General features: G+C 45.1%; 1 protein-coding gene across 4 annotated transcripts in view; it reads right to left on the minus strand.

The window, feature by feature from the left end:
• Positions 1-3419: 3419 nt before the first annotated feature.
• The window catches only part of LOC146620905 (histone-lysine N-methyltransferase EHMT1-like), a 74297-nt gene continuing 53425 nt past the window's right edge, over positions 3420-24291 (minus strand). For 3 of the 4 annotated variants that reach the window (XM_085367124.1, XM_085367126.1, XM_085367125.1), the window contains exons 20-23: positions 8363-8449; positions 8178-8256; positions 7211-7386; positions 3420-3786 (exon numbers count right to left, since the gene is read on the minus strand). In XM_085367124.1, the coding sequence (XP_085223250.1) occupies positions 3690-3786; positions 7211-7386; positions 8178-8256; positions 8363-8449 (439 nt within the window). In that variant the 3' untranslated portion in view covers positions 3420-3689. The remainder of the gene's footprint in view (positions 3787-7210; positions 7387-8177; positions 8257-8362; positions 8450-24291) is intronic. The other variant, XM_085367123.1, reaches the window with a different exon arrangement.

The raw sequence follows: 24291 nt of genomic DNA on the forward strand, positions 1-24291 counted from the left end.
GGTCTACCACTCACTAAGGATGTGATGGTCCGATTCCGGTTCAGTGGCTGCTCTGTGGGGCGTGTATACTTATATATACTATACGTGTATACCATACTTATGTGTTGTACCGAGTGAATCGACTGAAAGAGAACGAATAGTTATGTCTATAGCTTCTGTTCTCTGAAGGAGAGGAACGAGTCATAATCCTTTGTCTCACCCCAACCAATCGCAGCAGATGGCCGCTCCCTCCCTGAGCCTGGTTCTGCCGGAGGTTTCTTCCTGTTAAAAGGGAGTTTTTCCTTCCCACTGTCGCCAAAGTGCTTGCTCATAGAGGGTCATATTAGAGCTGGGCGATAGAACGATAACGATATGCATTGCGTGATAACTTTTCCTCGATAGAAAAGTTAAACTATTGCGATAGGCCTCGTCTCTCTTGTCCTCTTTAAAAAAAAGAAAAAAAAGAACAACAGCCAATCCAAATGAAGTAGCGCAGAGCCGAACCAATCACAGCCGCAGCGTCACGTCACGTGACTTGTTACGTGCCGCACATGTGTATTTGTTTGGGAAGCAGCCAGCCGCTGTGCCGCCTGGTAATGGAGGAAATGAGTGTGCCGACTAGAGAAAGATCAACTGAGCGTGACCGAAGGTTACCGAAGAGAAAACAGATGATGGTTCTAATGCCGGAGAGATTGTCGAACGGAAGAGCCACAGAAGTTCCGTAGTGTGAAGGTATTTCGGCTATTTCAAGTCTGACAAAAACAGAGTAGCGCGCACTGTAAATGTGCCGAAAGCAAGTCTGGAAATACAATAAAGCGGTGCATGCTCAATCTCTGACTGGAAGCGCTAATTCGTCATTCGGCTTTTGTCAGATTAAAGTAACTGTTTGAAAAGCTAAGCTATACAACAAGGAGAGATTGAGAATTCCCTTTTAGTTCTCAGTTTATCTGATATTGACAAAAGTTAGTCAATTTTGTCTGATCTTCTGTAAAACTTACTAAGATTTATTTTTAGAATTAATATTTTGTTTCTAAGTGGAATTGACAATTTAGTAGTCTGTTTTGTTTGTTCTATTTTGAAACTTAAACGCTTCAGCGGCTGCCTTTTGTGTATTTTGCCATATTTGCCTTTATTTATCTGAAAAAGTCTCATGTTCCTTAAGTACATCTACCCTCTTGAACTTATTATGGGAAATAAATATTTAAATAAAAACAAGCTGCTGATTATTTCACATTTTACTTGTGAGCAACGGCACATTAAATCTTACAAATATAGTTATTTGGCTTATATCGTGATAGATATCGTTATCGCCTGAAATGAAAAAAACATCGTGATATGAAAAAAATCTTATATTGCCCAGCTCTAGGTCATATGATTGCTGGGTTTTTCTCTGTATCTATGAAGCGCCTTGAGGCGACTTTTGTTGTGATTTGGTGCTATATAAATAAAATTGAATTGAATTTAACTATTCGTTCCACACCACTGAAGTTGCACCATTTTAACAAACCAATTCTGGTTCATCTGTTTCATTCAACGATCCGTTTTCGCCCTTCTCATTCTCCTTCGCCGCCATGCTTTTTCTGCCATGTCGGCATGAAGACAAAGGCACTGCGCATGCGCGTTTTACCCATATTCTATCGCAATATTTCATTTTCTTATCGTTGCCCAACATTATACCGGTATTACCGTGAACGGTATGATATGGCCCAGCCCTATAGGGAGCTACAGTTAATTGAGGCAACCATGAATGCCAACATGTACTGTGTCACACTGAAGCAGAGCATGATCCCCTCACTTCAGACACTGGGCCACAGGACAATATTCCAACATGATAACAGCCCCAAACACCTCGAAAAAGAGCAGTCCCTTGCTAAATAAACTGAGGGTAAAGGTACTGACTGGCCAAGCATAACTCCAGACTTAAACCTTATGGAGCATCTCTGGGGCATCCTCAAATGGAAGGTGGAGGAGCGCAAGGTCTCTAGCATCCACAAACTCCGCGACATCATCATGGAGGAGTGGAAGAGGATTACTTAAATTAAAACATGCTGTTCGTAATCTTTGTAAATCACCGGTTAATTGCATATTAATTTTGTACTTTTCCCCCCTTTTAATCTAAACGAAAGGGATCAGTTTTTATGCAGTGGTTTTACTGGGCTGTAAATTTCTCATCAAACCCCTGCTCTTAAACAAATTGTCACATCCAGCTTCGATACATCCATACAATATTGATTGTAAAAAAGGTTAGCACGTTGTTAAAGGAGGCCATACAAAAGGCATCATACGTTTTGTTAACAGTGATGGCTATAATTTAAAAAAAGAAAAAAGAAAAAAAAGAGATTTGTATGGCTAGATTTACCTTCTTTGCATACAATCTATACTCTCAAACCCATCAATTAGTGATGGGATTTCCGGCTCTTTTTAGAGAACCGGCTTTTTCGGCTCAGATCACTTAAAAGAGCCGGCTCTTCAGGTTGTTTTGTTGCTTTAATTAATATATTATTAACAACAATATAAAATTATGCACAAAAGGAATTACTAATGTAAAAAAACAAAAAAACAAAAAAACACGTGGTTTTATTTATATATGTTTATATATAAATATATATGGTGGCCCCTAGAGACAAAGCACGTACAAATTCCAAAACACATTTCTAGCGTTAACTGAACTTCCAAAACAGAGCTATCTAGATCACTTAAATTACACAATTGAAAGTATACGTGTATTGTTTGTGTATTTATACACAAGCACTCATATATATTCAAATAATAATAAAAAAAAAAAGTTCATATACCTGTCACTACCACACACCAAATCCAGTCGTTGGTACTTCTTGGCTTGTGTAGCCACTAGGTAACAAAAAGCATAAAGGGCGTGAACACAAAGCGCGGCAGATCAGAATCACCAAGCTGTCGGCTTTCAGCCCCAACCGTGAGAAAGGCGACATCTAACTGATTCTGATCCGCGGGTCGCGCTGTGTGTTTAAGTCTTTGTGCAGAATCCGTGTTTCTGCTCTCATTTACTGTCTTAGCTGTTTGGTGGTGGTTGAAATTTTGTGAGATTTTACCTGAGATTCTGGCATTTCAGGCAAAATAAATTTATATTAAAAAATCGATTCAGGATTTTAATGAATCGATTTTACGTTATCCAAGCCAGAATCGATAAGTCGATTATAAAAGCCCACCCCTAATCACTACCATCAATCCAAGAAGCCTGAGATGAACTGGAATACCAAATGTAACACAGACCTCATCATCCGGCAAAAAGAAGGGAAAAAAGCTGCATCTACTGAAACATTTCTCTATTAACACAAAAAAATACCACAGATGATATAAAATATGTTTAATGACTACAAAGCAAACATGAGGTTAAAAACTTAAAAGTTCACAAAAGAACTCAGACTACCACAAATCAGTTAACTTCATTATTCCACATGTAGAAATATGAAAGGAAGAATCCATGAATGTAAAAATCATCTGTGTCTCTCAGTCTTCATTAGCACTATTTTTTCTGGCAGAAAAGTAACTTCATTATAATAAGTTAGATCTTGTGCTTTGGTGATTAAAACATGTCTCTCTTTCATTTCAGGTAAATATCAGACAACATAACTGCGTGTAGTCATGACATTACTCTTACATGGTATCTGGTTCAGGGGGCAGTGTTTCTTACATTAAAGAGGCCACAGTAACAAAGAGGAATCAGTGAATTTCTATTTACTAGCAACTGAGTGACGACACTTATTAGATCCACACTGACAGCTGAAGTACTTGCTTTTCACCCTCCAATAGTGATCACCATAATCGAACCTGTTGAGGAAAAGAGAACAACTGTGTTAACTTGTTCATCCTACAGCCTGGACAATTTCTGATTTTTAATACAGATACTGATATTTGGTCATTTAAAAATCAGATATTCCGATATATTGGCCAATTTTGTTTTCTTCGTTCAGAAACATAAAACAGATTTCCAACATTATTACTCAGACAGAAGCTTCATCTTTGCACCCTGCTGCATGAAGAACAGTTCAGTTTCCAAACAAATTCATCTAAAACTTTGAGTACACATTAGTCTCAGCAGTCACATGCAGTGGTTATTTTTGTCCCTGCATCTCATTAAAATATGTTGCTATTACTGAGTCAATGTGAAAGTCTCCCAAGGCTCCCAAGTCTCCCAAAGTCAATGTGAAAGTCTCCCAAGGCTCCCAAGTCTCCCAGGCACACGTTGTCATTTAATGGTTTTTCTTTATTTTTATAACTATTTACGTTGTAGATTCTCACTGAAGGCATGGGATGGGATGGGATGGCCTGTTGCTGCAGGATGCTGTGGTAGCCATGCTGATTCAGTGTGCATTCAATTTCGAATAACCCAACTGTGCCACAAAGCACCCCCACACCATCACACCACCTCCTCCATGCTTCATGGTGGGAACCATGCATGTAGAGACCATCCATTCATCTTTTCTGTGTCACACAAAGACATGGCAGGTGGAACCATAGATCTCAAATTTGGACTCATCAGACCAAAGCACAGATATCCACTGGTCTAATGTCCATGTGTTTCTTGGCCAAAACAAATCTCTTCTGCTTGTTGCTTTTCCTTAATTGTGGTTTCTTAGCACCTATTTGACCATAAAGGCCTGATTCACACAGTCTCCTCTGAAAGGTTGATGTAGAGATGTGTCTGTTACTGGAACTCTGTATGGGATTTATCAGGGCTCTAATCTGAGGTGCTGTTAACTTGCGATTTCTGAGGCTGGTGACTCGGATGAAATTATCCTCAGCAGCAGAGGTGACTCTTGGTCTTCCTTGTGAGCCAGTTTCATCGCAATGCCTGATGGTTTTGCGACTGCACTTGGGGACACATTTAAAGTTTTAGCAATTTTCTGGACTGGCTGACCTTCAGTTCTTAAAGCAATGATGGACAGTCATTTCTTTTTACATACAGGGAGTGCAGAATTATTAGGCAAGTTGTATTTTTGAGGAATAATGTTATTATTGAACAACAACCATGTTCTCAATGAACCCAAGAAACTCATTAATATCAAAGCTGAATGTTTTTGGAAGTAGTTTTTAGTTTTAGCTATTTTAGGGGGATATCTGTGTGTGCAGGTGACTATTACTGTGCATAATTATTAGGCAACTTAACAAAAAACAAATATATACCCATTTCAATTATTTATTTTTACCAGTGACACCAATATAACATCTCCACATTCACAAATATACATTTCTGACATTCAAAAACAAAACAAAAACAAATCAGCGACCAATATAGCCACCTTTCTTTGCAAGGACACTCAAAAGCCTGCCATCCATGGATTCTGTCAGTGTTTTGATCTGTTCACCATCAACATTGCGTGCAGCAGCAACCACAGCCTCCCAGACACTGTTCAGAGAGGTGTACTGTTTTCCCTCCTTGTAAATCTCACATTTGATGATGGACCACAGGTTCTCAATGGGGTTCAGATCAGGTGAACAAGGTGGCCATGTCATTAGTTTTTCTTCTTTTATACCCTTTCTTGCAAGCCACGCTGTGGAGTACTTGGACGCGTGTGATGGAACATTGTCCTGCATGAAAATCATGTTTTTCTTGAAGGATGCAGACTTCTTCCTGTATCACTGCTTGAAGAAGGTGTCTTCCAGAAACTGGCAGTAGGACTGGGAGTTGAGCTTGACTCCATCCTCAAGCCGAAAAGGCCCCACAAGCTCATCTTTGATGATACCAGCCCAAACCAGTACTCCACCTCCACCTTGCTGGCGTCTGAGTCGGACTGGAGCTCTCTGCCCTTTACCAATCCAGCCATGGGCCCATCCATCTGGCCCATCAAGACTCACTCTCATTTCATCAGTCCATAAAACCTTAGAAAAACCAATCTTGAGATATTTCTTGGCCCAGTCTTGACGTTTCAGCTTGTGTGTCTTGTTCAGTGGTGGTCGTCTTTCAGCCTTTCTTACCTTGGCCATGTCTCTGAGTATTGCACACCTTGTGCTTTTGGGCACTCCAGTGATGTTGCAGCTCTGAAATATGGCCAAACTGGTGGCAAGTGGCATCTTGGCAGCTGCACGCTTGACTTTTCTCAGTTCATGGGCGGTTATTTTGCGCCTTGGTTTTTCCACACGCTTCTTGCGACCCTGTTGACTATTTTGAATGAAACGCTTGATTGTTCGATGATCACGCTTCAGAAGCTTTGCAATTTTGAGACTGCTGCATCCCTCTGCAAGATATCTCACTATTTTTGACTTTTCTGAGCCTGTCAAGTCCTTCTTTTGACCCATTTTGCCAAAGGAAAGGACGTTGCCTAATAATTATGCACACCTGATATAGGGTGTTGATGTCATTAGACCACACCCCTTCTCATTACAGAGATGCACATCACCTAATATGCTTAATTGGTAGTAGGCTTTCAGGCCTATACAGCTTGGAGTAGGACAACATGCATGAAGAGGATGATGTGGACAAAATACTCATTTGCCTAATAATTCTGCACTCCCTGTATGTCTTTGTGTGACGCATAAAAGTTGAAAGAACAAAAAACACATGATCAGCTTCTACAAAAGCAAACAGATGTTGCCATAGTATGAATTCTAACAGTTGTCAAATATGGCTATCAGCTGTGTACTAACCTGACTTCTGCACAACACAACTGATGGTGCCAACCTCATTAAGAAGGCAACAATTAAACCCTGACAAGGCACACCTGTGAAGTAAAAACCATTTCAGGTGACTACATCATGAAGCTCACTGAGAGAAGGCCAAGGGTGTACAGCGCCATCAACAAAGCAAAGCGTGGCTACTTTCAGGAATCTAAAATATAAAACACATTTAGAGTTATTTATCCATTTCTTCTCTTTGCTACATAATTTAATATATCTTGCTTCATCTATTTGATGTCTTCAGCATGCTTCTACAATATAGAAAATAGGAAATACAATGAAAAACCATTAAATGACAAGGTGTGTCCAAACTTTTGATTGGTAGTGTACTACTCTGAGGAGATCCCAAGGCAGACACTTGACACATTTACATACACGCTTATTTAATTACTATTTTATGCTGTTTGGATGGTTACCCAACAGGGAAGTTGCAAAGTGCCCTCTGCTGGATGAACTATGCAACCTCAGCACTCATAACTTGGTTAAAGTGCATTTCTCCCATCTTTTTGCTTTTTAATTGATCAGCCATTTAGCAAATAGCCATTATTGGGCCCACTGATTTTTCGTCACCACTCACCCTATCTGGTCTCCAGCTTTGATGGACCGACTGGAGAAGAAGGCTATCCGGGGGAAGCGTAAGTCCTGGTGCATGGTGAACACCCTCACAGCCAGTAGGTTGGGCTCACACAGGTGGTTGATGAAGCGACCAATGTTGCCAAAGAGTCTTGCATCAATACAATGGGCATCCCCAACCTGCACACATGTTAAAAAAACAAACCAAAAAGAAAAAAAGGAAAGCAAAATTTGTATCCTGCTAATGACAGCCTTTTGATAAGATAGATGTTAGAAAAAGGTGACACCCCCATGATGAAGTTGAAAGAGCAAAAAAACATATGATCAGCTTCTACAAAAGCAAACAGTTAATCTAGATTTTATCAACAGTTTTATCATTAAGTTGAACCTACAGTGAGAACATGTAAACTGCTGCTCACAGCAGCAATTCATTTCCAGAATAGTTGGACTGAATGAAGGTGCTGCAATAGTCCTGTCAAAGTCAAGTTTTCAACCTTATTGAAACGCTGTGGCAGGACACTAAGAGCTGTTCATAAACAAATGCCTGGAAACTGAAGCAATGTTGTGAAAATTAGTGGGCCAAAATTTCTCTAAAATGAAGAAACCTGAGAAACTAAGTCAGAAAGACCAAAATCGAAAAGGAAAGCTTTAACCCTAGTCTTAAAAGTACAGAGGGTGTCTGTTTCCTGAATCCATACTGGAAGCTGAAGGCTGTGACTCTCATCCTAACTTTAAATACTGTAGAAACCACAAGTAAGCCCGCAGTCTGAGAGCGAGGAGCTCTGTTGGGGTGATACAGTACTACAAAGTCTTCAACACAGTGCCTGATTTTTCAAGATGTTGTACCTTAACCTACAATTTACACTAAGACTTTAGAATTGCAAAAAATGGACTTCCTTTTATCCATGGCTATATATAAATAAACTCTGCTGAGTGCAGCTTTAAAAATGTATTTAAACTTATTGAATCACCTTATTGTCGAGAGTAAACAGGAAGGAATCATTCTCTCTTTTGTCAGCCTCTCCATCTGTGATGATCTCGCCAACATACCTGTGGATCAGAACGGAAGTGAGCTTATAGCACAGCTCATTTTATATATCTTTTATGCTCTTAAACACACTACATTTTATTGCTTCACTTATGAAACAATCCTTACTCGCAAATGAATGTTCCTTGAGGGATATCCTGCATGGCTCTCACTCCCCAGCCCATATTCTGTGTTCTGAACAGCTGTAGCCGGACCCTGAAAAAAAACAACAAGGCAATGTAGACGGCAGAAGTGGCAGCATGCTTTAGAGCAGGGGTGTCAAACTCAATTGCACAGAGGGCCAAAACTCAACACTTTAGGTCGCAGGCCAAACAAGATAAACGTTTATTGAACACACTAAAACAATGTTTTTTTTAAACATAAATATGAATAAAAACAGACAGGAATATTATTCCAGATTTTATTTATTTATTTATATATATATATATATATATTTATATATATATATATATATATATATATATATATATATTAGGGGTGCAACGATACACAAAATTCACGGTTCGGTTCGGTTCGATACTTTGGTGTCACGGTTCGATATTTTTTCGATACAAAAAAAATGTTCATGCATTTTTTTATTTGTCATTTATTAAAATTATAAATATATATTTTAACTCAAAAGTACAGTTTTTAAATTTAACCCTAACCCTTGTGCGTGTTTTTTATTTTGACAGCGAATGCGCACCTGCGGACCACTTATGTGCAGCCCTGGTTATTTAGCTCATCATATTGCAGCCACAGAAATTCTTTTGTCCATGAAACCATAAAGCTGCACTTTCTTTTTGCCTTATAGTCTGATTTGTCATAACTTCTCCGTTTTGTGGTAAGCTTTTCTTTGGCTGTCACTTCTTCACCCTGACCTGTCTTATTTGGCTCAGCAGAACTGAAATGCTTTTACACACGCACTCACATAAGCTCAGCGATTCTCTGCGCGATCAACCTCTCACATGTTTAAGCTTGCTGCGGGAGATTTCACTTGTCATGTTTGCATAGTAAGCTAACGATTAATAAGACGATGTCAGAGGAATTGGTGCACAAATTATCATCACTCACAGATCAGTGCTGTCCCTCTCTATACACAGTTCGCGCGATTGCAAAGTGAAAGCAAAAAACAAGCGCAAATTCAAACGCGACTTCAATATGTCACATATTGACAGTGGCTCACCGATGCCAATGACATAATTACCCAGCTACATTTCTGAAAGAATGCAAAAGCATTGACATATATTTTTCCTACAATAGCCCGACGGGCAGGGAAGAGATAGATTTTGGTAGCCCGACTGAAAAAATCGCTAGCTCCGGGACGTCGGGCTAGCGATATTGCGAGCCCTGTATCTGATTGAGGAATCACTCATCTTTGGAAAAGAGAGTTTATTACAGAGAAATGGCTCTTTCCAAAATAAAAGCTATACTATCCGCTTCTTCTGGGCTATATTCTCAGCAGCATAAGGAGAATCACGTGCTAACAGCTGTCTAAATGACTCGGCTAAAGTTAGTAGCATGCTTGTTGTTTTTGTCTTTGCACTAGGATGATGTCGGCTACAAGGCACAATCCCGCCCCCCGTTTGGCAAATCTGATCACGCCGCCATCTTCCTCATGCCAAAATACAAACAAAGGCTGAAACAGGAAGTTCCGGTTCAGAGGAAGGTCGCGCGCTGGACGGATCAATCGGTGGCCGCGTTACAGGACGCACTCGATGACGCAGACTGGGGCATGTTCAGAAACAGCTCCGACGATGACGTCAACGTGTTTACGGAAGCGGTTGTGGGATTCATCGGGAAACTAGCGGATGATACCGTGGAGACAAAGACTATCACAACGTTTCCCAACCAGAAGCCGTGGGTGGATAAAACCATCCGCGACGCTCTGAGATCCCGCACCGCTGCCTACAACACGGGACTCATGACGGGGGACATGGACCCGTACAAAGCCGCGTCATATAACGTGCGGAGGGCGGTGAAAGAGGCGAAGCAGCGCTACGGGAGGAAACTAGAGTCACAACTCCAACAGAGTGACTCTAGGAGCCTGTGGCGGGGACTAAGGACAATAACGGACTATAAAGCACCAACAACCGGTATGACGAACGCGGCCGTGACTCTGGCAGACGAGCTGAACACTTTCTATGCTTGCTTCGAGGCTGCAGCTAAGGTCTCCAACAATGCTAGTGTTAGCGGCGCTAACGGCTGCAGACAGGAAGATACTGCCAGCACCGGAAACGTGCTCGTCATCTCCGAGCATGAAGTAAGGAGAGCCTTCAAGAGAGTGAACACCAGGAAAGCAGCAGGACCAGACGGCATCCCAGGTCGTATCCTAAGAGACTGCGCATACCAGCTAGCTCCTGTGTTCACTGAGATATTCAACATCTCTTTATCTCAGTCGGTGATCCCCACATGCTTCAAAGAGTCCATCATTGTTCCTGTCCCGAAGAAACCCCACCCTGCTTCTCTCAATGACTATCGCCCTGTAGCCCTCACCTCAGTAGTGATGAAGTGCTTTGAACGCCTGGTCAGAGACTTCATCATTTCTTCACTACCAGACACACTGGACCCACTACAGTTCGCTTACCGTCCAAATCGTTCCACAGACGATGCCATCTCTCATCTCCTCCACACATCACTCACTCACTTGGACACTAGAAGGGGGAATTATGTTAAAATGCTCTTCATAGACTACAGCTCTGCATTTAATACCATAATTCCCTCCACACTCACCACCAAGCTGGAGCATCTGGGACTCAGCTCATCTATGTGTCAGTGGATCTCCAACTTCCTAACTGGCAGACCACAGGCAGTAAGGATGGGCGGACATGTCTCAGCCTCCACCACTCTCAGCACTGGAGCCCCCCAGGGGTGTGTTCTGAGCCCCCTGCTGTACTCTTTGTACACATATGACTGTGTGGCCACTACCAGCTCCACCACCATCATCAAGTTTGCTGACGACACCGTCGTGGTGGGCCTGATCTCTGATAACAACGAGACGGCCTACGTGAAGGAGATTAGGAATCTGGAGAACTGGTGCCAGAGGAACAACCTCCTTCTAAACGTCAGTAAGACAAAGGAGCTGATAGTGGACTTCAGCACTAAGCAGGAGAGGAACTACCAGACCCCCGTCATCAACGAGTGCCCAGTGGAGAGAGTGGACAGCTTCAAATACCTCGGAGTTCACATCACGCAGGACCTGTCATGGTCCTGTCACATCAACACCGTGGTGAAAAAGGCCCGACAGCGTCTCTACCACCTCAGACGCTTGAGAGACTTCCAACTGCCCTCCAAGGTGCTCAGGAACTTTTACTCGTGCACCATAGAGAGCATCCTGGCAGGAAACATCTTAACCTGGTTCGGGAACAGCACCATGCAGGACAGACGAGCTCTACAGAGGGTTGTGCGGTCAGCTGAGCGCACCATCCGCTCCGAGCTCCCTGACCTGCACTCAATCTACAGCAGGCGGTGCTGGACCAAGGCCAGGAAGATCGTGAAGGACCTCAGCCATCCCAACAACAGACTGTTCTCTCTGTTGAGGTCAGGAAAGCGATTCCGCTCCCTGAAGACCAACACAGAGAGACTGAGGAGGAGCTTCTTCCCGCAGGCGATACGGTCTCTCAATCACACCACCACACAGTACTGACCCACACATATGGTTCTTACACACACACTGGACTTTCTGGACTTTGTTTTTGCACAACACTGGTCACTATATTCTTCATTTCCAGTTAATACTTGTACAGCTGCTGTTATTGTGTATATATTTATTTAGATTTAGATTTCTTCATACATTCTTATATAGTTCTATATTGTGTATTGTGTATTTTGTTGTACAGTTATTTTATTTTCAACTTTAATTTATATATTTTATCTTATTCTTCCCAGTTAAATTTACCCTTCATTCTAATTTGTGTTGTACAGTTATTTCATTTTTAACCTTAATTTATATTTTATTCCTTCCTAGTTAAATTTACCCTTTTTAATTTTTCATATTTATTTCCTATCTTATTCATAGCCTTTCCTTTTTTGTTTTCTTTAGGTCACGAGCAGTTGTCCAAGCATTTCACTACATATCGTACTGTGTATGACTGTGTACGTGACAAATAAAATTTGAATTTGAATTTGAATTTGAAATGTGCAGTCATATTCGTTGTGTTCCCACTAGTGCTTTCAGGTTAATCTCGTTGAAATGACCTTAACGCCACAACACGGCAAATCTCCGTTAACGAGCTACCGCCGATCGCTCCGTGCATGGGGCTAGACGGCCAACACGTTAACGAGCTAACTGCGCTAACACACTAGTTCACACCAATGTAATTGAGCATTGCATGGCACATCCAACATACTGTTTTACTTTAGTCCATGACTCGCTTACCTTCAGGGTCATACGTCACATGAAAACCAAAATAATTCCAAACGCCAGATCTGAATGAGGTTCAATTTGCCTGTTACAAGGAGAGCTTAACTTCTGTCTCGCTAGCTTGCCCTGCGCTCTTCCTTCTGACTATGCTGTCTGTGTTGAGCGCTCAGTGAATCTGCATTCGACTACTCCGCCTAGGCTGCACTGTCGAGCCTAGGCGGAGTAGTCGAATGCAGATTCACTGAGCGCTCAACACAGACAGCATCGTCAGAAGGAAAATTGATAAAATAAATTACAAATGTTGTATTGTTCGATACATATGCGTACCGAACCGAAAGCACTGTATCGAACGGTTCAATATCGATACGAATATCGTTGCACCCCTAATATATATATATATATATATATATATATATATATATATATATATATATATATATATACACACATATATATATATATATATATATATATATATATATATATATATATATATATATATATATATATATGTGTGTGTGTGTGTGTCTTTGCAGTTCAGCAAAGTCCGCTGACTCGGTTCAACATTACCCGGCAACGGGGAAAGTGAGGCAGGTTGCACTGGTGCATTTTTGACAGCTTCACTTAAAATGCCTTCACCGCATCATGCATGCCATGTCCATGAACTGACAGATTTCCTTGCTGAGCTCAAAAACTATTGAGAATTTTTATCCCAACTCAGCCAACGGACCTCTGTATGATAAGGAATGTCGGCAAACTCTGAATCTATTTCCCACATAAAAGACTGAAATTGACGGGGATTTAAACTTTTAGCTCCGATAAAATTCACGGTTTGCGTTACAGTGGTCATTACATGCTCCATTTTTAGGACTTTACCACACAGCGTTTCCTGCTGTATGATGCCGTGATATGCTGTTAGCTCACCGGTACAGTTCTCCTCCTGCATCTTTATTCGCATCCTGCTGACTAGTCCGCTTTTTTCACCGCACAACACCAGCGCTCCATCTGTTGCAAGTCCAACAAGTTTGTCCCAGGGCAGTTTCATGTTGGTTACACTTTGACATACATTTTCAAAAATGTCTTTTCCTGTCATTGTCCCGTGCATCGACTTAATGTTCAATATTTCCACTCCACAGATGAAGATGGCCAGCTGTGCAATGTGCATCATGTCTATACTTTCATCCACAGCAAGAGAGTATGCAATAAAGTTTTTGCTTCTTTCACACAACTGTGTTCTTAAATCAGTGGCCATCTCACCAACCCGATCAGTAGGGATGGGTATCGAAACCCGGTTCTTGTTGAGAACCGGTTCCCACTGTTTCAATTCCTTGGAATCGTTTGCCATTTTTGCAAACGATTCCCTTATCGATTCCAGTCGCCCCGAATGACGTCACCACGTTGCGGAGCGTCATTTACCTGGCAGGAAACACGGCGCCAGCGGCTCAAATGCTCAAAAGCTTGGTTATACTTTACGAGAACGGATGACAACAGGGCAACTTGCAATACTTTCAAAGTAGATATTTCATTTAAGGGAGGAAACACTACGAATATGCAAAAGCATTTGCTCACAAAACACGTGATAACCTTAAATGAATGTCGTGTTTTTAATTCCGCTCCGGACTCGTGAATCTCAACCGAGCAGCAGCGGTAACGCTTGCACGTCCTCTCCCGTTAATGCGGCAGGTAAATAATCAACTAACAGTGCATATTATGTTAGCGCGATCTGCCTTATTACAAAACCTGCCATTACTGTGCATTTAGGTGACCATGACGAGAGAGACAGACAGAGTCTGGCTGTCTCATATGCTGGCAGTTCTCACTGCAGTCTACCGGTAGCGTCTCCTTTCAGGCCAGGATAGACGAATGTCACCGAGCAGTGACTGAGTTTGTGGTCAAAGGCTTGCACCCATTTGCCACAGCAGATGCCCCGATTTCACTTTGGTAAGTGAATGTGTTTAATTGTAGGCAGGGACATTACTGGATATTCTTGTGTAATTGCTACAGAATAATTTATGTTACACTTTGTTATTGCTACAGGAGAATATTTATTTTATTATTTTACATTTACATTTTTTTTCCTGGGGACCCTGTGACACCCCATTGAAGAGCCGTAGGCTGGATCTCTTAAGATCTCACTGTTGGGTTTGTAAGGCCATGTTACTCCTAAATTTCTATCTTGTTCAAAGAGAAGATAAAAAACAAAGTTCTAAGCTAATCGACCTTAGTGTTCTCCTTTTTTAAAAATAAGAATCGATAAGAGAATCGATAAAGAATCAAATCGTTAAACAGAATCGAAAATGGAATCGGAATCGTTAAAATCTTATCAATACCCATCCCATCTCTGGGCTGGGGCCCGGGCCGGGCCTCGGGGGCTTGGGTCCTGGTTGGTGTGTTGCCGGGGTTGTGGGTGGGTGCATGGGGGCCCAGCCCTGGAGCAGGGTGCCGCCGGTGCATCGAGCCACCTGGGGGGCTCTTCAACTGGTGGGGAAGATTGTCACATCTTGCAGGAGCTTTCCTCTCCTCAGGGGCTCTCTCTACAGGAGGGGGAGATACAGGAGAGGTGGAGGAAGATCTCAGCCTGGGTGTTTATTGTCTTATGTAGTCTGGAAGAAGAATGGATGGTGGGGTGGGTGCAGTTTTCTCTGTGGTGGGGTTGGGTAGACTGTCCTGGGCTCTGTGGGGCCGGGAGGCGCTGCTGCTGGTGGGTCGCGGGGTATGGGGGTGCCTACTGGGGTCAGCGGGGGAGCTGGCCCCAGGGAGGGGTCACTTGCCCCTCCCCATCTCCAGCTGCCTCCCTCTTCCCGCTCCACCACAACCACCCACACATGCAGGACCTTGGAGTAGGGGTATGTCACCAGGGTGCAGAGGAGGCCACCCCCCCCTGTCCCCTTCTGGCTGCCTCTGCCTCAATTTTATCCCACAACTTAGACATTCACATTACTCACACTCTCATTACACATACATATAGGATCTTGGGGGTGGGCACGATATACGGAATCCAAAGTACCATCAGGGTGTACACCCCACCCCTGGCGTCGTTGCCCACCTCTCAATGTTAAATACACGTAGACATTGAGGGCCAGCAGGAGGGACCATGCGCTTACCTGCTGCTATCTGGCAGGTAGCACCATGCCCTCCTGGGTTTTAAATGCACCTTAGAACACACATGCATCAACACTACAATGAGCGGGTGGAGGGAGGTTTGGAGTCTTCTCTCACCCCCATTCTCTGCGACCTGCTGGAGCGGGGGGGCTAGGAGGAGGAGTTGGCCGTCCGACTGCGGTCTGGAGTGTGGGGCCTCCCTGCTGCTGCGGAGTCGGGGCGGTCTGCCTCCCCCCACCGCAGGGAAAAGGGTAACACCACCTGGGTCTGGGGGCAGTTCCCCCCCTCCAGGGGCAAGGGTACCTAGACCCGGGGCTTAGAGTACGCTTGGGGAGTGTGATTGTGTGTACAGCGTCTCTTTATGTCTGTCTCCACGTTGGTTGAGTGTGGAGTAAGTGTATATGAGAGCATGAGGGTGGGAATGGATGTTTGTATATGTGTGTGCCTGTATGTCTGTGTCTATATGTCAGGTTGGGTGTCAGGCGCCACCTCTCTGGGGACATCTTAGGCCCTCCAAGGTATGGAGGCCTATCTCCCCCTACCACCACTTCCCCTGCCAGTGGCGGACTCCCTCAGACATCGGTGCGTTGGTGGTTCTTTGTGTCCGGGGGTGGGCGTCCAGGTACACACCGGCTCACTCCTTGGCAGCCGCTTATCGGGGCCTGGAGCCTGGGGCTTGCTCGGGCCACTTCGGAGGTGGGGTGCCCCCGGCCTCTCGGCCTGGGGCTCGGTCACTCAGGCACGGCTGGCTGCCGGCGGAGCTCACGGGCGCGTCACTGCAACTCCCCCTGGTTTCTGCTCCGCGGCTGCTGAGTGAGGCCTCATCTGGGACTCTCCTCAGCTCTTTCTGGGACAGTGGCGCGGCTGCCCCTCTGTTGGTCTTCCTTGGTCTCTTGTGTTCTGGGGGCCTCTGGATGTCTGGAGTTTTGATCTCCTCCATACCTGCTTCATGCCCTGGAGGACGGGGCTGTGGCCCCCCCACACCCTCTAGCAGATCATTACATGAAGGAACCTTTTAAAAAAACAAAAAACAAGCGCGTCCATGCTCACAGGTGTACACACGGGTGATCACACCCACAAACTACACCCTTTTTGGCTCCTACCTCAAAGCACACTGTGTTCTGTTGATCTTATGTGCTGCACAATAATGTTTAATATTTAGTATTTACTGTCATATTCCCATATATCATTGTGATGTTTTTTATTCTATCACTCTTGTTCTCTTCTGCTTGTTTTCTTTTTTCTTTCTCAGCAGGTGACCCAGGTGATTGATATATGCATTTTTTTTCTTTTTTTCTTCTTTTTTTTCTTTTTCTGCTCATTCTGTTGGTTTTTGGTTTTTGCCCTTCTCCCCCGTCCCTCTTCTCAGCTGTTTCTCTTTCCCTCTTTCTTTCTCCCCTTCTTTCCCCCAGTCAAGTCTGTCCCATAGTCAGTAAGTGAAAATAAAATAAACAATAAAAGGTGAATCAAATGGACCATTATGGCAAGGCTGGGATGGTCAATTTGGTAAAGTAAATCCGTTGGGCATCTTTCTTTGCCTTTAGACAACAATTCTGATGGCAAAAGAGCCAAACGGGACAGGCAAAAAAAAAAAAAAAAAAAAAAAAAAAAATCAATACCCATCCCTACCGATCAGCAATCGTATTTCTGCTCAGGCTCACATTTGCCAAAATCTGCGTTTTGTCTGGACACAAGACGTCGCACGCCTTCATCATGCAGCTCTTCAGAGTGGTACCGGCCTGATTTGGCTGTCTCCTCTGCTACAGTAAAACTTGCTTTCACAACAGCTTCACTTTGTGATTTTGCTCCGGTGAAAAAAGTCTGCTGAAATGTCAGACTCTTCTTTAGCTCTTCTACTTTCTGTAGTTTCTCATCTGCATTTAGGTTTTTCAGCTTATCCTGACGTTTTGTCTCGTAGTGCCGTCTTAAATTAAATTCCTTAATTACAGCCACATTAGCTCCACTAATAACACACACGGGTTTACCAGCAATGTCTGTAAACATATATTCAGTCACCCACTGGCGCTGAAAGGCTCTGCTTTCAGAATCAACTTTTCTCTCCACTATTGTGAGCACCTACCTTCGCAATAACAGAAGTTTGACTTCACTGACGGGAATGTTCCCAGTTAGCCTAGCGTTCCGCAAGGAGGCTGCAGCACTGCATTATGGTATCTGTAGTTTGTATATTATTAGCGGCTCATATGCCGGGCCATGCATAACAATAATAATACATCTATATAAAATGATCTCGCGGCCGGATATAAATGTACGCCGGGGCGGATGTGGCCCGCGGGCCTTGATTTTGACACATGTGCTTTAGAGGAACATTAAGACAGAAAACATCTTAGAAAGTGAGTCCTTTTCCTTCCACATCAAGCTGAGTTCTCCCTTTTCTGGCCAAGGATAACACTGCCTGCCAGCAATGTATCGGGCATGTAGGTTGTCACCTAATGGTTCGCACAGCATACACATCTAGCTGGCATGATTGATGTGATGCAGTTTATTATCACCCGAACTTGCACGAAACCTCAATCAAGGCAGTAACAAGAGGCACTCTCCAAGGAAACACAAACATAAAGCAAGTTTTGAGCTAATGAGCAAGGATTTCTGAAGAGTATGTAAACTGGTACAGGTAAAAGTGACACTTAATTTTTAGTCTTGGGCCTGAAAAACACATTTTACCTAATTGCTGAAAATATCTCTCTCAAAAATGCGTATCCTTCATTCTAACTGCAGAAACAGCTATTCAGAGTATGTTCTCTGTAACAATTGGAGCCCCATTAAATCTTTAAAAAGAAAGTGCAAGTGCTAAATAAAGAAGTAGGAAAAAATTGCTCTAAATGGGGTGCCTGCATGTCATCTACTAATTGGCAGGTTGGTGGTTTGATCCTTTTGCTGTTCCAGTCCTTGGGCAAAATAAGTCACTCTCTGATGTGGGTGCTAGCTAGAAAGCACTTAGGCAGAAAAAGCACAGCAATCTGCTGGAGTACCAGGAGAAAACCCATGTAGGGAGAACCTCTAAGCACCACAAAGAAATGTCACAAGCAGGCTTAAGCTCAGAGCCTCCCTGCTGTAAGGTGACAGTGCTAACTACAGCACCCTGAAGATAAGCGATCAACAGGCAGGCAGACTAACAATTCTAAGAAACTGGTCTACTGGGAACTGGTTTTCTACAAGAACTGGTTCTCTTTCATAGCATTAGTTTCGTGTCTCACTATGGGGAACGCCTCCTGCGTGACCTCATCAGAAGCTCAAATACCATTACGCCAGCCCTTACAGGCTGGCTAGGTGACGCCCATGTCAGGAGGGGCCAGTGCCTCCCTATATAATAGGCTGACATAGCGTCAGATGTCATTCAAAAACCTCTTCTCGCTTCTCACAGAAGCCTGTAGACAGCTGTGCTATTGGGTGCTAAAGCTAAACTGTCCACAGATTCGAGTGAACAACTCGGTCGCCGGGCGTTTTGTTCCCAGCCTTTCAGTTGTCCACTAGCATACAAGCAGTAGCAATACTGTTCTGTAGCTTTCTACTTCTACTTTCTACTTCCAAGATGGCGGCGCGTGCACACGCAGCGGCTTCTCTCTCTCCCAAACAAACTACTTTTTCGTGTTTTTCGTCCTGTAAGTTGCAGTGTTTTTGTAAGACTTTGTCGCGTCTATCTGTGTGCAAGCGAGGATATGCCCGAACACTTCTTCTCGACATCGGCAGAAACAAACTTTTTAAGTTAAACTCTGTGGACACCGAGAAGCTGAAAGATCTGGGTCTGCTCCGAAGGCCTACTAAATCACCGACCCCCACTCCCGCACTTCGCCCACAATGGATGCGCCTCAAGCGGTGTGAGAGGAAGAAGAAGAGGGGTAAGCGCGGTGGCATCCGAGCTAGGCTAGCGGCTAGCCCACACAAACCCGCCATCCCCTCTATCGTTCTGGCCAACGTACGCTCGCTAGAAAATAAACTGGACGACATCCGACTGCTACGTTCATCTCAAAGGAATGTAAAGGACTGCTGTGCTTTTGTGTTCACGGAAACATGGCTCAGCGACAGTGTCCCGGACCGCGCCATTCAGCTCGACCAGCTAACATGCTACCGTGCTGACAGAGTCATCGTCGCGGGAGGTAAGACCCGCGGGGGAGGACTTTGTGTTTACATCAATGATGCCTGGTGTCGCGATGCTGTTGCGGTCTGCAAACACTGCTCACCAGTGCTGGAGTTAATGGTCATTAAGTGCCGGCCATTCTATCTACCGAGGGAATATACAGCCATACTACTGTGCGCTGTGTACATTCCTCCCTCCTCCAATGTCAACAACAGGAATGAGGCACTGAATGAACTGTACCAGCACATCAGTGAGCAGCAGACAGCCCATCCTGATGCTTTTCTCATCCTGGCTGGGGATTTCAATCATGCAGACTTAAAGTGCGTGTTTCCAAAAATACAACAACACATTGACTTTCCAACAAGGGGAAATAACACACTGGACTTTGTTTACACCACCGAGAGAGGAGCTTACAAAGCTTTTCCCCTCCCCCACCTCGGCGCCTCAGACCATATCACTGTCATGCTAATGCCTGCCTACAGACCGCTCGTTAAAGTCACCAAACCGGTTCGTAAGCAGATAAAAGTGTGGCCAGAAGGGTCTTCAGAGGCTTTACAGGACTGCTTCAACACCACAGACTGGAACATGTTTAAGCAGGCTGCCACCTATAACAACACCACTGACCTCCAGGAGTACGCAGAGACTGTTACTGCCTACATCAACAAGTGTATTGAGGATGTAACAGTCACGAAAACCATAACTGTCCGGGCCAATCAAAAACCATGGATGACAGGAGAGGTCTACAGGCTGCTGAAAGCTCGGAATGTTGCCTTCAGAGATGGAGACGAGGCAAGCCTGAGGACAGCTAGGGCCAACCTTTCCCGTGGCATCAGAGAGGCTAAGAGACAGTACTCCAGGAAAATATCGCATCACTTCAAAGACAGCAGAGACTCACGGAGCCTGTGGCGGGGCATTCAGACCATCACAGATTACAAGCCCCCACCACAGACCTGTGATAGCACTATCCCCCTGCTGAACGAGCTGAACACTTTCTTTGCTCGCTTTGAAGTCCAAAACAGCACCACTGCACAGAAGACCCCACCCCCTCCTGGTGACCAGGTGATGACTCTGTCCCCGGACAGCGTGAGGAGATCCCTCAGCAGGATCAATGCACGTAAAGCTCCGGGTCCTGACAACATTCCTGGTCGTGTACTGAGAGACTGTGCAGTGGAACTCACTGATGTCTTCACAGACATCTTCAACATATCACTCATCCAGGCTGTCGTCCCCACATGTTTTAAAGCCACCACAATCATTCCGGTTCCAAAAAAGTCATCTCCCTCCTGCTTTAATGACTACCGTCCTGTTGCACTTACTCCCATCCTGATGAAGTGCTTCGAACGACTAGTCATGCAACACATCAAGACTGTCCTGCCCCCCTCCCTGGATCCCTTCCAGTTTGCGTATCGGCCCAACCGCTCAACCGATGATGCCATCTCCACTGCACTCCACTCAGCACTCACACACCTGGACAAAAAAGACTCATATGTTCGAATGCTGTTCATAGATTTCAGTTCAGCATTCAACACTATAATCCCCCAACAGCTCACTCAAAAACTGGTCCAGCTGGGGCTCAACACCTCACTGTGCAACTGGCTGTTGGATTTCCTCACCGGAAGACCTCAAACAGTACGGGTCAGCAGTAACACATCCAGCACCATCATTTTAAACACGGGGGCCCCGCAGGGATGTGTGCTGAGCCCCCTCCTCTTCACTCTGCTGACCCATGACTGCACTCCATCATACAGCTCCAACCTCTTCATCAAGTTTGCGGACGACACAACGGTGGTGGGTCTCATTAGCAACAGGGATGAGACCGACTACAGAAGTGAGGTGAGACGCCTGGCCACGTGGTGTGCTGACAACAATCTCTCTCTGAATGTGGAGAAGACAAAGGAGATTGTTGTGGACTTCAGGAGAATGCACACCCAACATGCTCCTCTGACCATTGACGGAGCGTCTGTGGAGAGAGTGAGCAGCACCAAGTTCTTGGGTGTGCACATCACAGAGGATCTCTCCTGGACGTACAACACCACAGCACTGGCCAAGAAATCACAGCAGCGTCTCTTCTTTCTCCGCAAACTAAGAAGAGCAGGAGCACCAGCCCCCATCATGCACACTTTCTACAGAGGCACCATCGAGAGCATCCTGTCGAGCTGCATCACTGTGTGGTTTGGAGCCTGCAATGCGTCCTGTTATAGAACCCTCCAACGCATAGTGAGAGCTGCAGAGAGGATCATTGGTGTCTCTCTCCCCTCCCTCCAGGACATTTACAGCACCCGTCTCACTAAAAAAGCCCTTTGCATAGCGGCTGATCCCACGCACCCAATGCAAAGCTTCTTCAAGCTGCTGCCGTCGGGGAGGAGACTGCGGAGTCTCCAGGCCAGGACCAGCAGGCTGAAGGACAGCTTCATCCATCAGGCTGTCAGGAAGCTTAACTCCCTCCCGATTCTGCCCCCTCTCCCCTCTCTCCTCCACGGTCTCACTGAACTCTGTCACACACACTCACACACACACACTCTCTGACTCACTCACTGGCCTGCACCAGTTACCAGTCACTTTGTGGAGCATTGGACTGCCATTACCTCATAAGACTTTGTGTTACACTATCTCTTACCGTACATTACCAAATCTCCATTTGCACTATTTGCCTATTTGCACTACTCTGCCTGGTTTGCACTCAATGTCATTTACCCTTATATTGTATATTGTATAGCTTTCTTGTTATATGTAAAATTGTATTATATTATTTAATTTTTTTTACTTTAAAATATTTTACTTGCATTTTTAATCACTCTTATATTTAAATGTTCATTTTCTATTTTATCTAGGGATTGAGAGTAACGAAGTTTCTATTCTCTGTATGTCCTGTACATGTGGCAGAATTGACAATAAAGTTGACTTTGACTTTGACTTTGACTGACTAGTGCTGGTGCCAAGTAGCAATACTTTCACCCAGGGAAGTAGCAATACTTTCCGAAAGCGAAGTAGCAACACTTTGCTAATAAAGGTACCCCTAGCTTCACCATCAGGTAGCGATACCCTTCGACGCTAGCGGTTTTACACATTAGGTAGCAATACCTGTAGAAAAGTAGCAACACTTTTCAACCCACGTTAGCGAGGAATAGCAATATTCTCCGCACTCAGTGTCAGTCTCGCTAACGTGCGCAACCCTCTAGCTAACCATGGCTACAACGGCCAACGAAGTTGCAAAACTTTGTCCTTGCGGCAAGAAGATTTCTGCCTGGGATACACACCCCGTGTGTGCGGCATGCCTGGGCTTATCTCACGCTCAGGCTGCCCTGACACCTGCACACGACTGTATCCACTGCGCGGCTTTCCCACGCAAACTACTCCGCCGCAGGCTAGCTCGCCAGGCTAACCTGTCGGGCGGCGACCCTTTGCTGTGTGAGGCTGCTGCGGCGCAAGGAGAAACTGAGATGCCCGATGATTTGGCCGCAACGCCAGGGCCGAGCTGGGCAGAGGCAGACCCTCAGCCCATCGCGACCGCTTTCCCGTGGCTGGAGGCACACGGAGATCGTGTGTTTTTCCGCGATGCTGGAGTCACCTGGGGAGGAGATGCTAACGAGGACGGAGATGAGTCGGCTGACTCGGAGCTCCTGCTGTCTGACGACGGCGAGGAGGAAGATTCCACCTCCTTGGCTAGCATCAGCTGGGCTGCAAAGCCCTCGGCTACCGGCGAGGTTGAAAAACCGACACCGCCGTCCCCCCTGGATCTCGACATGCAGGACATGTGCAAGCGCGCAGCCGCTAGGCTCAACATCCCGTGGCCCGCCATACAAACAGAGGTTGTAAAGTCTCGTTTTGACGGTAAGAAATTGCCGAAGGCGAAAAAGACGGGGAAGCATGTGTTGCCTGTTTTCCCTGAGCTACTCGATGAGATAGCGGTGACGTGGAAAGCAAAACCTTGCAGCGAGAAACACCCCATCGTGGGGAGCTCCCTGCTGGATTGTGAGGGGATGGAGTCTATCGGCCTCCGCCGGATGCCACAAGTGGAGCCGTTGGTGGCGAGCCATCTTCACCCGAAGACGTCTCTGTCCTCATCGGCCCCATCTCTCCCCTCCAAAACAGACCGCTTCCAGTCTAGCCTTACAGATAAGTGCTACAAGGCAGCGGCTCTGTCAGTAAGAGCCCACAATGCCTCTTCTATGCTAATGGCTTACCAAGCTGAGCTAGAAGAGGACATGACAGCTAACACAGATACCACAGTGTGGGAAGAAATCTGCGTTATAACTGACCACGTCCTCCGCCTCCACAAGGTAGCCATACAGGCTACTGGGAGAGCCATGGGCCTCATGGTTCTTCAGGAGCGAGCACGCTGGCTCGGGCTCACCAACCTGACGACTAAGGAAAAAGAGGAACTCCTCGACACCCCTGTCGTCCCTCACGGTCTCTTCGGTGCGGCTGTTACATCCATGCAGAAGAGATGTGAGGAGAAAAAGAGAGATGATGAGGCTCTGAAACTCTGCCTGCCGA

Source organism: Diplotaxodon limnothrissa, linkage group LG12, assembly GCF_057381915.1.
Source record: "Diplotaxodon limnothrissa isolate DT_005_m linkage group LG12, D_limnothrissa_male_GT1.1, whole genome shotgun sequence".
In the NCBI taxonomy this organism is placed as follows: Eukaryota; Metazoa; Chordata; class Actinopteri; order Cichliformes; family Cichlidae; genus Diplotaxodon; species Diplotaxodon limnothrissa.